Source organism: Sinocyclocheilus anshuiensis, unplaced genomic scaffold (genome assembly GCF_001515605.1).
Source record: "Sinocyclocheilus anshuiensis isolate Anshui unplaced genomic scaffold, SAMN03320099.WGS_v1.1 scaffold101, whole genome shotgun sequence".
Taxonomy (NCBI): Eukaryota; Metazoa; Chordata; class Actinopteri; order Cypriniformes; family Cyprinidae; genus Sinocyclocheilus; species Sinocyclocheilus anshuiensis.
The window spans coordinates 764,151-780,076 of record NW_015540892.1 but is presented as its reverse complement, the minus strand read 5'-3'; the positions used below and the strand labels follow the sequence as shown (position 1 = coordinate 780,076).

Here is a 15,926-nt window from a genome sequence, read left to right as displayed (position 1 = left end):
TGTTGCCCAGTGGTCCAAAGTCCTCTTTTCGGATGAGAGCAAGTTTTGTATTTCATTTGGAAACCATGGTCCTAGAGTCTGGAGGAAGGGTGGAGAAGCTTATAGCCCAAGTTGCTTGAAGTCCAGTGTTCAGTTTTTCCACAGTCTGTGATGATTTGGGGTGCAATGTCATCTGCTGGGGTTGGTCCATTGTGTTTTTTGAAAACCGACGTCACTGCACCCGTTTACCAAGATATTTTGGAGAACTTCATGCTTCCTTCTGCTGACCAGCTTTTTGAAGATGCTGATTTCATTTTCCAGCAGGATTTGGCACCTGCCCACACTGCCAAAAGCACCAAAAGTTGGTTAAATGACCATGGTGTTGGTGTGCTTGACTGGCCAGCAAACTCACCAGACCTGAGCCCCATAGAGAATGGGGTATTGTCAAGAGGAAAATGAGAAACAAGAGACCAAAAAATGCAGATGAGCTGAAGGCCACTGTCAAAGAAACCTGGGCTTCCATACCACCTCAGCAGTGCCACAAACTGATCACCTCCATGCCACACTGAATTGAGGCAGTAATTAAAGCAAAAGGAGCCCCTACCAAGTATTGAGTACATGTACAGTAAATTAACATACTTTCCAGAAGGCCAACAATTCACTAAAATTTCTTTTTGTATTGGTCTTATGAAGTATTCTAATTTGTTGATGAATTGGTGGGATTTTGTTAAATGTGAGCCAAAATCATCACAATTAAAAGAACCAAAGACTTACTACTTCAGTCTGTGTGCAATGAATTTATTTAATACACGAGTTTCACAATTTGAGTTGAATTACTGAAATAAATGAACTTTTCCACGACATTCTAATTTATTGAGATGCACCTGTAAATGTCTGTTCTGTGAGTTTGGTAAGTGGGTACAAAATTCCATGAAAAGTGTGAATTGCATGTGCATGTGTACAGCAAATGCATGTGCTCAGCTACAGCAATTACAGCAGTGATACATTTACAAAAGTGAATTCCACTATAGACTGTAGAGGGCTCAAATGGAGCAAAAATACACGATTGCTTTATACCAAAAATAAATGTTTCCATTTATGCATTTCTTTCTTCAAAACAAGACTTTTCGAAGAATGTGGGGGTCCAAACAACATTAGACCTTTTGACTTTCATTGTATGGACAGACTACATTATCCTTTAAAAGCTGTGTGGCATTTTAAAACCAAGCTCAGTACCCCCCTACATAAATTCTGAATTGTAATATTGTCCTTAAAAGACTGTGTATGATCTTCAGTCATTTTTACTCAGTAATACTGTTTAGTCCTCAGTATATTCTACAGCATCTGCACAAAACAGCACTGCAGTTATTTAAAGGGAAAACCAAGCAAATGGCTTACCCAGTATTTCTTCTCAGTCCCTCACTGGTTGTACTGAGAGCTCATTGTACATCTATTCATGCCAGCAGGGCATTTTGGCGTGGGTCTGAGTGACAGACATACAGCAGCTGACAGCATATCTGATCTGGTGGATGTCTCAGCCTACGTACGTGGAAACCCATAACCTCATCATTGTGAAAGGCAGTTTTCCCACATTCTGATTCTGACCATGCTTGAACCTCCTCTGCTCAAAATCTCAAACTGTCTGTCCAGCTGTTCACTCCACATATGCTCTCAGCTCACCCTGATCACACCATGGGTACTTGGCCCTCTAACAATCTCTTTGTCTATTCCACTCCCTCCGTTGCATGCTCTCACAGTTCCTGTCTTTCTTACACGCAAACTTTGAAATTGGCACAACCTACACTGACAAATTCACAGTATCTTCCAGGCTAGTTCACACCGCCAGGGTGTTGCCAACAGGGCAAACACACTGGCTCAATAAAACCTAGCAAATGTGTTATTTGGACTTCTGGCAGTACGAATTGGCCTCAGAACACAGGCTGTTATCATTATAAATTAAAAGTATTAGCCCACATACAAAACTAATAAAGGTAAAAAAGTAATAAAAACAAATACACTGAGATGCTGCTGATGATAGTAATAATAAAGAATATAGTAAAACAAGAGAAAATTATACATTTACAGCTACAGTAGCATACAGCTACAGTGCTGTAAAAAAATGTAGATGAATTTTCACATTGATATTCAGTCAAAATCTTCAACAAATATCCATTAATGAATAAAAGTAAACAAAAAACACTATAAAATGTTGGCTCACTCTTAACTGCAAAACTGCTTCAGATCATTTGTAGGTTGAGCAAGAACTATGCATTCCAGGTTTTGGCATGGCATAGCGTTTAAATGGGGTTTCAATCTGGATATCGACTAGGTGATTCCAAAACTTATTTTTTATTGTTTTTTTTAACCATTATGATCATGATGTAGACTTGCTTGGATGTTTCAAATCATTGTCGGTTAATGACCCAACTCTGCTTCACTAACAGATGTCTTAACTTTGAAGTGCCCAAAAGCTGTTAACTAAAGCAATCAAAAACATGAAAAGTAGCAAACATTTGTCCATTTGACCTATTCTTACCTATATACTACAACACATGCCAAAATTCTTGACTTTTCCTACAGCACTATATGTGGTGATGTAGTGAACTGTTCTTGATCCTTGCACTGTTAACCCTGACTTGACCTTAGACCACCTCTGACTCTGCTATTACAGGCCAGTGAAACAGGCCTGGGAAACAATAATACAATTGCCATCAGGGGTTTCATGCACAGCTTCATTTGACTTCTTTTTTTTTTAAAGTCTGGTCTTTTTTTAAGAACAATTTATTTTCTGCAGCTAAAAACCTATTTTTGTTGGCACAAACTCACAATGTCAGGAAATTTAAGTTTAAACAAATCACCTTCTAGTTTTGGCATGAAATACAATCAAATTGCATGTTTTGGGAACAGCACATTCATTTAGAATCAATTTCCAATTTAAATTATTTGCACAGTCCTTGGATTTTAAATGATGTTGAACCGTAGTGTGTGTGAACAAAAAGGATAAGGATATACTCTATTCAGCAACTCAGTCGTAATATCCTCCCTAACGTCCTCTGATTCTCACAAACGTGGAATGACAAAGCATGTTGGGATCAGATCAGGGGCATCCGCTGGGCAGACAAACACCCAAGGGGGCAGACATGAGACCAGTGGTGGATTTATCCCACTCTGAGGTATTATTAATAAAGTGCTCAATGTTCAGAGAAGGTCAGCAGCCTATTCCAATATTAACTAACAATACTGAACTTCTTGATATGACGCCCACATGTCAAACACGGACCCGTGTGTGTCTGTTTGAGAGACACTTTCAAATCTCCACTATCTAGCCATACAAAATCATGGAATACAAAACAAATAATAATAATAATAATAATAATAAAAAAATCATAATATGCATGCATTAACCAATGAACACAAAGCTGTGATGGCCATCTTCAGATCTATAAATGCTGGGAAAACCACTGGATAGGCTGTTCCATAATTGACTTGTATATTGGCACAGCGGCATTATGTAAACGCTCATCAAATAACACTTGACGCAACTGAACAGCTGTCTTAATGGCCTATGCGTATACTGAGTTTATATCCTTATAATCCTGTTCAGCTGGACAGCTTCTCGTAGGGTTATGGAGTACACAGAGAGACCACACTTGAAGACAAGATTGCACATACTTAGTTAAAAGTACACTCAGTCATTTCTTTCCTCCTTTTTACAAATAAAGGAATGAACAATACTTTAAAAATTTGTTTAAAATCATGCACTCAATAAAATGACACTTCCGTTTGTGGAATGAATTATTCAAGGTTGCCTGTGAATAGACCACTTCTATATTGACCTCAGTAACTGAAAACTTTTGCTTTAGTGTGATTTTACATTACATTTAACACTAGACACATCCTTAGATTATGAAGCACATGTTTGTAGATTGATTGTGGAATAAATAAATGTAGATTTCAACAATTGTCAGATTCTGCGGTGCTGTGCTGACTACAGATCTGTATAAATTATTCATGGGATTTGGTACAATTGAAAATGTATTTCACAGATGGTCATAAATATGGCAGCTATGAAGAAAAGGTCACGTGACTGAAACAGATGCAGATACAATACCTTTACTGTTTATAAGAACACTGCATTCCATGGTTGTGGATTTGGGTGATGGTAGGGGCATGTACTGTACAATCTATCAACAATCCATACTATACCAATATTTGTAGTGATTGCAGTTGTTGTTAAATGTAATAAGAGTTTTGTAGAGGCTTTATGTTTATGCACTCCACTGAAATAGTGTACAAATAGGCACCAATATGGAGACCATATCATAAAGAAGTAACCAAAGTAAGAAGTAGCTTATCAAACTTTACCTTATAAGTGTTTTTTGTGTTTGTTTGAAAAAGGGAATCTCCAAAGGAAACAGGCATACATCCTAGCAGTAAAATCAGTACAGGAAACCTAAATTAAGGATATGAATGCACACTGTATTGTAAAAGTGCAGAGTCTAAAACAATAATTGCACGAAATGCTCAAAGCATGGTCTAATTACACTTAATGTTTACAGAACAGTGACAGAAGTGTCTTGCTTTCCCACACTATTAACATCACACACACATGCTGACAGATGGTAATTATATAGACAAGAGTCACAAATATTTTAAGGGCAGCCAATTACTGTTTTAAAGATCCCTTAATGGCACAGAATTTGATTACCTTAAAGGGATTACTAAACTAAGATTTGGAACCAGCATCACTTTACGTAACTACTTGACTCAAATGTATTGTTTTTATACCTGACAACCACATTTGCTCTACACACAGAGTGAATTTAGGTATCGAACATATTCTTTATTCTACCAAAGCCACCTTTACCCGTGAGATTTTGTGTTTGTTTGAAAAAGGGAATCTCCAAAGGAAACAGGCATACATCCTAGCAGTAAAATCAGTACAGGAAACCTAAATTAAGGATATGAATGCACACTGTATTGTAAAAGTGCAGAGTCTAAAACAATAATTGCACGAAATGCTGGGCATAGATTGACCTTAAATTTTTGAAAATGGCCTTAAACATCTTTTGTAAACACAAAAACAATAAGTGATGACATTTTGATAGTCAGAGACATTGCATTTAGAAAGTACACTATCTGCTGGTAATAACACAATCTATTCCCGAACCTGTGAGCATGGTCTAATTACACTTAATGTTTACAGAACAGTGACAGAAGTGTCTTGCTTTCCCACACTATTAACATCACACACACATGCTGACAGATGGTAATTATATAGACAAGAGTCACAAATATTTTAAGGGCAGCCAATTACTGTTTTAAAGATCCCTTAATGGCACAGAATTTGATTACCTTAAAGGGATTACTAAACTAAGATTTGGAACCAGCATCACTTTACGTAACTACTTGACTCAAATGTATTGTTTTTTGGGTGATGGTAGGGGCATGTACTGTACAATCTATCAACAATCCATACTATACCAATATTTGTAGTGATTGCAGTTGTTGTTAAATGTAATAAGAGTTTTGTAGAGGCTTTATGTTTATGCACTCCACTGAAATAGTGTACAAATAGGCACCAATATGGAGACCATATCATAAAGAAGTAACCAAAGTAAGAAGTAGCTTATCAAACTTTACCTTATAAGTGTTTTTTGTGTTTGTTTGAAAAAGGGAATCTCCAAAGGAAACAGGCATACATCCTAGCAGTAAAATCAGTACAGGAAACCTAAATTAAGGATATGAATGCACACTGTATTGTAAAAGTGCAGAGTCTAAAACAATAATTGCACGAAATGCTGGGCATAGATTGACCTTAAATTTTTGAAAATGGCCTTAAACATCTTTTGTAAACACAAAAACAATAAGTGATGACATTTTGATAGTCAGAGACATTGCATTTAGAAAGTACACTATCTGCTGGTAATAACACAATCTATTCCCGAACCTGTGTGCTGAGATAGACAACCAAAACTTTCACATTTTCTGAACAATGAAATTCATTTTTTAACTATAACCTGTAAGCTTTTAAGTCAATAAAGTCAATAAAGTAAATGATGATATAAAAGACTCTATGCTTTTATCACAGGTAAGGATGAATCTAACAGATATTCTTCAGTTATAAAAAAATCATGCTAATTGCTGAATTCCCAGAAAGAACTACACTACCCATAATCCAAGGAGAGCTCCATCAACTATAGAGGTCATTGTTAAAAGTGTAAACTGCCACTCCTATAAAACTTAAAAAAAAAAAAAAATAATAATAATAATAATTAAAAATGAGTTCCCTACTTGAATATAATTGAATATTACCTGCAAATAATACATTTAAAATATGTTGTTTTATGTATTATATAAAATATATTTACTCAATATACTGATTTTTGGCTTCAAATCAATGTTTGAAATGTAGTAATATACAATTGGTTGTCTAGTATGGTCAATTATTTTCTAAAGGGATATTTATTTTGCTGGATGCATTACAACAATTGTTTTTGTTATGAACCACTTTTGGCAAAACTGATGAGAAATAAACAGATTGAAAACATATATATTAGAATATTTACTTCGAAAAGTTTTCTCTACTGACTATCAACTTTGACTCATCCTGTCACAAAGTTTTTAGCGTGTATGCCTTTATGTAAGAGTGGGATTTTGGCAGAGTGAGGTAATGGAATGAATGTTCCATATAATTCACAATGCAGCATTCATCAGAATCAGAACAGAAGGACATGGAGGCACAATCCCTCCTTTACAATTAAAATGAAAGTGACTCAAGCAAACTGAAAGAAAAAAGAATACTGAAAGGGAGTATGACAACGTTTGTCACCTTACCTAAATATGATACATCGAAATGGACATACATAATCAATTCCACTGAAATTATGCATTCTACGCACTTTATATTGTGCATATTAAAATTATTTTCAACTGTTTTCAAATTGACCATAAGCATTCAAAATCAATGAAAAGTAGGAAAAGTACTGTATGTGCTGGTCCAGCCTTGGTCATGTAACAGACCACTTCAATAAATATGCCTTGTCAATTGCAAAATTAAACAAGAGGGTTCTGTCCTTACTAAAAAGTGTTTACAACTGTTATAACTCTTTTTCATGGGTGGCATGTTACCATTTTGACAGTGTGGGAAGCTATGGGTTTTTCGCAGTTTTTCTACTCACAATTAACACACATTGTGTGGAAAATCCAAACAAAACTTGGTGGAACAAGCCTTGTATCTTCCTTGCAAAGCGTTATGGACTTGCCTAGCCAGTACTGGCCTTATCATAACAGGAAAACAGTGTTCCCTGTTGATATAACACCTTTTAGTGGATTTTCTTTGCCAGCAGTGGAATGGCTAACTACATTTATAAGTTTCCTCCAAATGCTCTACTGCATTACTTCATTTAGCCAAGTCTTGGTATATCATAACATTTGGAATTTTGTAGACCATGGAAATGTCTACAAAAGCTGAACCACTTATTATGATATAGACTATGTGTAAACAAGTACGTTACATCAATTCAAGACATGGACATCATGTTCCCATAAGGTCTAAGTAGCAGTGCAAGTGGTAAGAGCCCAGATGTGCTGTATCATAAAGATTGCAGGTGAATTAAGAATGGTATGTGGTAAGTGGGAATATTATAATGCAAGATGCAAACTGCAAAAGCTTTAAAGACATTGAAAGACGCATTTAATATGACAACCTTTTACTCTGACATCACCAGATGTTAAAAGTTTTTTGTACAACCCTGTATACTGCAAGCAATATCATGAAAACTGTAACCCTGTAAGTTTATAATGAAAAGTAAGCCTTAGGATGGAGATTTACATTCCATCAAACTTTGAAAAAAATCAAAAGCTAATTTCTTTATTAAAAACATAAAAAAAGAGATAACCTACTTACAGACATGAAAAGAACATGTAAACATGCAGGATAAACACATGTAATCAAATCATGCAGGTTAACCACTGAGGAATAATATTGCACCTATCCACACTTGCAGTGGATAATTAGCTAATTTTCAAAGAATCACACAGAAAGCTGGCGCCACAGCAAAACAGAGTAGGCTATGTTAAATAATTAATTTACAATGATAATGGATGCTGGACAAATGACATTTCAACTGAAATTTTGTAACTGCAACATTTCAACAAGAAGAACAAGCGATTTAGATACCTGCTCGCTGAGCTTCTGATATTTTCTCCGTAAGTACCAGGTAAAACGATAATCCCAATATAAACCAAAGAGATTGCATCTTTATCACGTGCTTCTATTTCTTCAATAACTCCTCTGAAATTAAAAGTATATAAGAATTAAAAAACAGCATCAGTGGAGAAGTAATGCATGCCCAACAAACACTGAATACATTGTAAGACAGAAAGAGGGGCGTGGATGCAAATCTTGAGCACATCACTTAACTGTCCTCGGGGAGTTCCACTATCAGAATTGCACTTGATGTTAATTCAGCCTAGACGGACTGTACAGCAGAGCTGTTCTAATGAATGATTCAAAGACGTGAAATTATATACCTGGGTCCTAGAGCCAGTGTTGGCTATTTTCTTTTCCTTTATCATCTTTATCATCTTTATCATTTTCTTTCTTTCTTTCTTTCTTTCTTTCTTTCTTTCTTTCTTTCTTTTTTCTTTCTTTAATACTTTTATTCAGAAAGGATTGATATAAATAATCCAATATGACAGTAAAGACGTTTCCAGATATCAAATATTTTGAGGTCACCGTATGCATTTCTTCCAGGTATCTTTATGGTGAACCAGTGAAAGGTGTTGCATATGTGCTGTTTGGTATTGAAATTGATGGTGAAAAGAAGAGACTCACATCTATGAAGCAACTAAATGATGTAAGTTGTTAAACAAGAAAAAAACATTAGTTTAAGTACCTTAAATCAGCTTTATAGTGCAAGACTCTTGTTACTCCATGTTTTATTTTACAGCTGAATGGAGGACATGTTAGTTTGACTTTGGAAGAGATAAATTTCTTTCTTTCTTTCTTTCTTTCTTTCTTTCTTTCTTTCTTTCTTTCTTTCTTTCTTTCTTTCTTTCTTTCTTTCTTTCTTTCTTTCTTTCTTTCTTTCTTTCTTTCTTTCTTTCTTTCTTTCTTTCTTTCTTTCTTTCTTTCTTTCTTTCTTTCTTTCTTTCTTTCTTTCTTTCTTTCTTTCTCATTTTCTTTCTTTCTTTCTTTCTTTCTTTCTTTCTTTCTTTCTTTCTTTCTTTCTTTCTTTCCCCTCTCTCTCTTTTCTTCCTGTAGAGCTGCTTTGGGATATGTGTATTAAAAAAAGAAATACATTGAACTAACATAAATATGACTAGCGACTATAGTCATTACCCCAAAACTGTTCATTTTAAAGATAAAATCATGAAACCACAAATTATATTAATTCAAAACAAAACAGTTAATTTATGCTTTGTTCACAGCGACCCAGCTTATTTATTTATTTATTCGCTTGTTTGTTTGTTTATTTATTTATTACTTCACCTTTACTAATATTTCTTTACCATAATAGTTCTTTATGGCTGTCTTTCCCCTCCAGTGCCCATAATAACAGGATAGCTGTACAGTAGGTGCTAATAGAAAATGACTGTAATATTTAGGGCATCTGTTCTGACATGTTAGGAGCATCTGTACCATTTCTGATTCCTTCTCCACATACATTCCATTAGGGTCTGAAGTAGTATGGACTGATATTCATACTGTATGTATGTGTAATAGTGGTAGAAATATGATACTGATAAAACACATTTTTAATTAGATGAAAATGATTTCCACAGAAAGTGATTTCCTCATAGATTAAAGGTGTGGTTCGATGGAATAAATGATGCAGTGAAAGACAAAGCAATTAACATATAGAATGACTTAACCATTGTCCCTTTTCTAGTTTTTTTTTATATTAAGTCTTATATTATATCAAGTAATATTATATTAAGTCTTAATTTTAGATGATGCTATGATGAGGTGATTATAGCACATTCTATTTAGAGGCACATATTTAATAAATGGTTATAAAAGAACTTAAAATGGTCAGAAGTAAGAACATTAACATAGTTACCATTAAATATGAATTAATTATTGTTTTCTGTGGATGCAAGGCTAGTTGCTAGGTACAGTCACTAGATAGTTGCTAAGGAGATACACTGCCTCAAGTCAAAAGAAGTCAAACCTATGTTAACACAATGTTCTAGTACTGAGATATTATTCATGACCCTGTATGGTTGCTAAGATGATCTGGGTGTTTGCTAGTGTAAGCTAAGCACCGATCAGAGTAATACTTGCAAACTGGTTTCTCACTGGTTTCCTGAATCAAAAGAGCCAAACTTCATGTTTGTGTGATGTTCCACTGATAAAATATGACTTATTTATGGTGTCATATGGTTGATACAGTGTGACTAGACAGTTACCAGGGTGACACTAATAGACTGGATGCTTGACCAAATCAAAAGAGCCAGGTCTCTGTGATGTTCTGTTGCCGAGTTATGGACAGTTCATTTTATTCTATGGTTGCTATAGGCATGGCTGGATATTTGTCAGGCTACTCGCCTCTGAAAAAATACCACTCCTTTGTCAAAAACATCCTACCCCCTTGTCTCTATGATGTTCTTCTGATCCTGAGATATCCTCTTACCCTTTTTCAATGGAAGTTGTTGCTGGTGTGCTGTAATTGGTTGCTTAGGCATGGCAAGGAAGTTGGTATCGCACTACATATTTGCTGCTTTTTTGGCCAAGTCAAATGAGCCCACCCACAAATCTCTATAACATTCTGAACTCAGAATTTTCTTGCCAATATTAAATCTATGGAATTTTTCAGACTGATTTTTCATCATACACCCGGTCTTTTAAAAATGTCATAGCACACTTCTCCTCAATAAGCTGCCATGAACTGACACCTCATTCATGGGTCTATGGTACAGGACAAGTTATGTGCTAAAGTTTTGTCTGAATATAAAATATTTACAGGAGGACAAAAACTATTTTGTTGTAGGAACTTCTGATTGACAACATGTTTCATCTGAATCAGCATGTGCTAGTTTTATTTGATAAGATGAACAAAAAGCTTTTTATGTTAAAAATAAAATGACTGAAATGTCATAGTTGACTAGACATAGAGTCACACACAAAGTCTGTGTTTTATAGCTTTTACAGTAAAACTTTTGTTTTTGTATTTGAATAGTGTCTTGTCTGCACACATTATTTGTGGGTCAAATTACTAATAAGAAACGACCAAGATGATGAATAACGAATGTATTAAAATGTTTCTACAAAAAGCAGTCATTAAGAACTTTCCTTGTACCCTTTTTAAACATTATTTAAGGTAAAGAGAGAGGGGGAGAGAGAGCGAGGGAAAGAGAGAAAGTTTTTCACTGTATTTTCTTTCTTTTTTTTCCCCCTCAGGAGTATCCTAACCGATAAACACCTATCAAAATTGTGAAAACTGATATGACCTGTCAATTTTGATTGATAAATAACCGCTGTAAATGATAACAAAAGACCTTCTCCTGACAGAAAATGTCGATATAACTTTATATTTACTTAAAATTGAACAAATACAATTTGAAAATAAAATAAAATAAAAAATAAAATATGAATGATGTTGAAATTATATGATAGTAAAACAATATGCGCAGTACATTAGGAACACAAACAATTCCCAACACACACTTTGAGACAATGAATACTAAACCACATAGGACTACCATCAACAATCAGTATTTGTCTTACGTGTCTTGTTGAACAATTAATATATAAAATCATATAATATAAAAGCATATAAAATCTTATCATATAAAAGCAAATAAACCATGTATTCCCCCCTTTTATGCTTTAACAGCTGACATCCTTCTGGAAAGACTTACTATTAGAGTAGATGTTGGAAAATCAATACATACTCTTATTCGGATGAGCATCATTGAGGTCCAGTTGATCCTGAAGTTGAATGGGGTTCAGGTTGGCCAGTGAAGATCTTCCACACCAGACTCAGAAAACCATATCTGTATGGACATTTCTTTGTGCACAGGATTGGAATAGAAATGACCCAAGCTAGAGAATGGAGAATCATGGAGAACTTTGTTTACTGTCATCTGTAATCCCTGTCTCAATTTATTTGATTATACATAGTCTACTGAATTAGGAACTTTATTGGCCTCTCTACTAGGTCATGTTGCATTCCCCAATAATATAATTAGAAATGATTATTGAAATTATGTTAATAATAGAAATGAAATTATATTAATTATTTTCAGATATCTAAATTATGTTTTTCATGGAAAGTGTTAATGGAAATACAAATATAGGGCCTTAGAGATCAGTGACTGAATTTAGACTGTCAGCCAATTCAGATTTTTTTTCCAGGTATCTGGCAGAGAGCTATATTTTTGTGCCTGTAAATAGAAAATAATAAAGAAAAAAACCCCCACAAAATATCATATGTTTGGCATTTATTTTGAGCTACTTACAAATCTGTTCATCTGACTCTCATGATGGAGGGAAGTCATTGTTTAAGCTCTGATTAAGTCACCTGTTGTTGAATCAGTCTGTGGTATAACAATTTAGTCTAAATTAGAGGGTGGTCGCAGAGATTGTGTTATTTAAGGCTGCATTGATCACTGTGGAACTAAAATATTTTTTCCTTTGCTGAATCTAATGCTGTGTTTTGATGTTTGTTGCTTAATGTGGTCCTTAATGTGAAACACTGCCATCTGCTGAGAAACTCATACAGCACTACAAACTGATTATTATCACTACTGTAATAACACAGAATTACAGCAATTTAAACAAGATACTGGACATGTCTTTCAATGTATTTCAAGATGATCAGCATTTACCAAATGGTTCACTTTATGATTTTTTTTCTCTTTTATTTTCAACTGCACATGGCCTGTCAAATTGATCCTTTTTGACCATTTGAAAATAGACAAAATTGACTGTAAACCCCACAGTTTCTCTCATTTAATCCATGATCGCATTCCTTAAAACTGTGGAACGTGTTGTAGCTCCAGAACTTACATTTGAAAAACAGTAAAACCTGACAGTAAATATTGCACTGCTAACACATTTTAGGTGAACTGCTTTGACTTTCTACTAATGGCTTACTTAACTCAGAGTTTAAGTGTACCACCATTGCCTCTTGTTATAGAGAAATCTATAAAAAACCCTTTTCATCCTGTCAGTTTCTTTAGATTATTATTATTTTTTAAATATTCAATCTCGTTTGCTCCATTTATGATTATAAAGCACTTGATGGTGAACAGAGAATGAACCTACTATAACAACCTAGTCATTGACAGGATGGAACGAGCATTACACGAAATTCTATATACTTTTGGCAAACATATTGTTACATTGCCTCTTTTATATGACCTCTCTTTGACCAATAACATAATCCATATCAATCCAGGAGCTATTTTAATCACACACATAATGGCAGCACTCATGGCAAATTTCTATACATATATTAATTGTTTTTTTTTTTATCTAAAATATTTTTTTCCATTTCTTCCACATTCATGCCTTTTCATTCTAAATCACCTAACACAGTGACACAGTGAACACACATTCAAATAAAGACAAAAACGGTAACATACATTTTACATCAAGAGCTTCTCAAAACCTGATTTTGATATTTTAGCTAAAATAATTTATTTTTAATTTTTAAGTCGTCTTTTTTTCTGTAGACTATACACTATATTTTAATATTAGTTACCCATGAGTAATACTGCAACAAAAATAAATATTCATTAAATGTCATAGTTTGTCATAATACATTTTAAAGACAAGTACAAAATGGATCTACCCATGCACTCAAACAGTATGCAACAAAATGTTGTCTTATAATTGTCACTGACTGGGGCAAAGCTGTGAATGGGATGTTGCGCACAGTTCAGAAAAAGATAAACATCTACTACCACAGCCAGGACATTTGTGGGTAGAGCCAGTGTTCTTTACTATCCATATGGATATAGAATCTCAGCATAAAGTTTCCAGTGACTGCAGTGTAGTTGCTATTTCCATGTCCGCAGGCAAGTGTAGCAAGTCTCTATGTGGTGATCAGTTTGGCAAGGTGAGTTCCCCCCCACCCCATTTCAACAGATTTGGTCTGTTATTTAAAGTGAAAAGCTAAGTTCTGCAAAATGCTTTTCTGATTAACAGCAGAGCAAACTAACGTGAAAATGACTTATGACTCTTGTGATTCTTGCAAGCAAACATGCAAAATGGCTTCTTCATACTTTTCACAGGAGGACAAAGAAAGAAGAATTTGGAGTTTTTGACCTATCCGATCTTATCTTTTTTCTTTTTTACAAAATAAAAATAAAATAATTGTCAGACCTTATTTTTTTCTGAACTCTACCTTTGGTTGTTCAATCACAATATTGGCATTTTCTCTAAATATTATTTGTATTTTTTATTGTAAAGTCCTGCCTTCTGATAAAGAAGGCCAAAGGGACAACCTTTATCCCTGTCATTTACACTTACTACAGTACTTTAACCCTGACATATTCTTAATCTGCTTTTTTCAGCACGATCCTCACTCAAAAAACCAGCATAATTTTCAAATCTTCACAAAGAAGAAAGAGTAAGAGCCCAACCAACAGAGTTATTCAACAAAAAGAACGTAATAATGTATGTAAAAAGAATAATCCACTCTGGAAAAATGAGATAAGTATAACCAAATCCTCTTTGGTGAGAACATTCAGATTCATGGAGAAACCAAGATTGTTGCTAGATGATCACTCAAGGTTTCTGGGTGTTCAGCATGACTTTGGAGACAAAATGGACAATGGTTGAAGCAGGCTGGTCTGGTTCCAGCTCAGCAAACAGATGAGTCACATTGTCAGTCGTGCTTCCTTGTTTTCGAGCCACAAACCCAAAAAGTCTGTATTATAAACCAGAGTAAAGTCGTATTAGTCTTTTTTTTTTCTATTTAAGTATTTAACAAAATTATTGACATTGATTTAATGTGGTATACTCACTTTGCTACACCACCCTCTGCTTTATTCCACCTGTGAAAACAACGGGATACGAAACTCTTACTGAATTTAAAGTGCCCCTATTATGGATTTTTGAAAATTACATTTCATGCAGTGTGTAACCAGGGGCGCCTTAAGATAACCAAAGTCCCCTGGGCTACAGCATTACAGTAGGCCCCCCGACCCCAGAAAACATATTTTTTTTCTTTTCTTAAGCTTCCTAACAATTATTGGTCAAATTTTGTTTTTTGTCTTGTTAATATGCTAGTTAATATTCACAATACTGTTCTGTGTAAAATGTGAATATTAGCGAATGTGCAAATTCACTCTTTGCCACAAGGTGGCGCTTGTGGAACAGCAGAATTATATAGCCGTTACATAAAGTAAACACTACGTTATTACGGTCATTATACGGAGGTAATATGAAAGGAAAATGCCATCAAAACTTTCCTGGCTGAAATGTGAGTTTACAGGTATGATTTAAACACCATAAATCACACAAAATATTAATTATTCATTATCAGTAGATCAAAACAACACGGCATGTTGGCATAAATGTGGGTTATTTGGTGATTGCTAACTGCATTTTTATTTTGAAACATGACATGCTCACGTTTAATTAGTTATATCACAGCGTATAAAGTTTAATGATCACATTTAAGCAATAGGACAATTCCTATTTTACCATCCCCAGATTTAAAATTGAGACTTTGAAGCAGCACTATTTATGGAAAAAAGATGACACACAGATTACATCCAAGCAAGTTACTGAACTCTCACTCTATGACGTTACAGAACGTTGTCCGGTCCAGTTCCTTTCACACAGCAGTTGTGTTTCTGTTAATCTGCATGTTGACATAAAGATACTCTCGTGCTGTGGTTATTTACTAGTGAATGCATTGTACATTCCGCTTACAGTATATCGATGGAACACGTGGAACATACCAACTATACAAACTGTGTGGGGG

The 15,926-nt window shown here is 34.7% G+C and overlaps 2 protein-coding genes across 3 annotated transcripts in view; both read right to left on the bottom strand.

Moving 5' to 3' along the window:
- Nucleotides 1-8,280, bottom strand: part of col18a1b (collagen type XVIII alpha 1 chain b) — a 50,906-nt gene extending 42,626 nt beyond the window's left edge. For both annotated transcript variants that reach the window (XM_016486599.1, XM_016486600.1), the window contains exon 1: nt 8,162-8,280. In XM_016486599.1, the coding sequence (XP_016342085.1) occupies nt 8,162-8,240 (79 nt within the window). In that variant the 5' untranslated portion in view covers nt 8,241-8,280. The remainder of the gene's footprint in view (nt 1-8,161) is intronic.
- A 6,010-nt stretch (nt 8,281-14,290) lies between these two features.
- LOC107688818 (tensin-1-like) overlaps nt 14,291-15,926 on the bottom strand; it is a 103,509-nt gene continuing 101,873 nt past the window's right edge. The window contains exons 33-34 of the mRNA XM_016486597.1: nt 14,962-14,991; nt 14,291-14,864 (exon numbers count right to left, since the gene is read on the bottom strand). Coding sequence (XP_016342083.1) covers nt 14,723-14,864; nt 14,962-14,991 — 172 coding nt within the window. The 3' untranslated portion in view covers nt 14,291-14,722. The remainder of the gene's footprint in view (nt 14,865-14,961; nt 14,992-15,926) is intronic.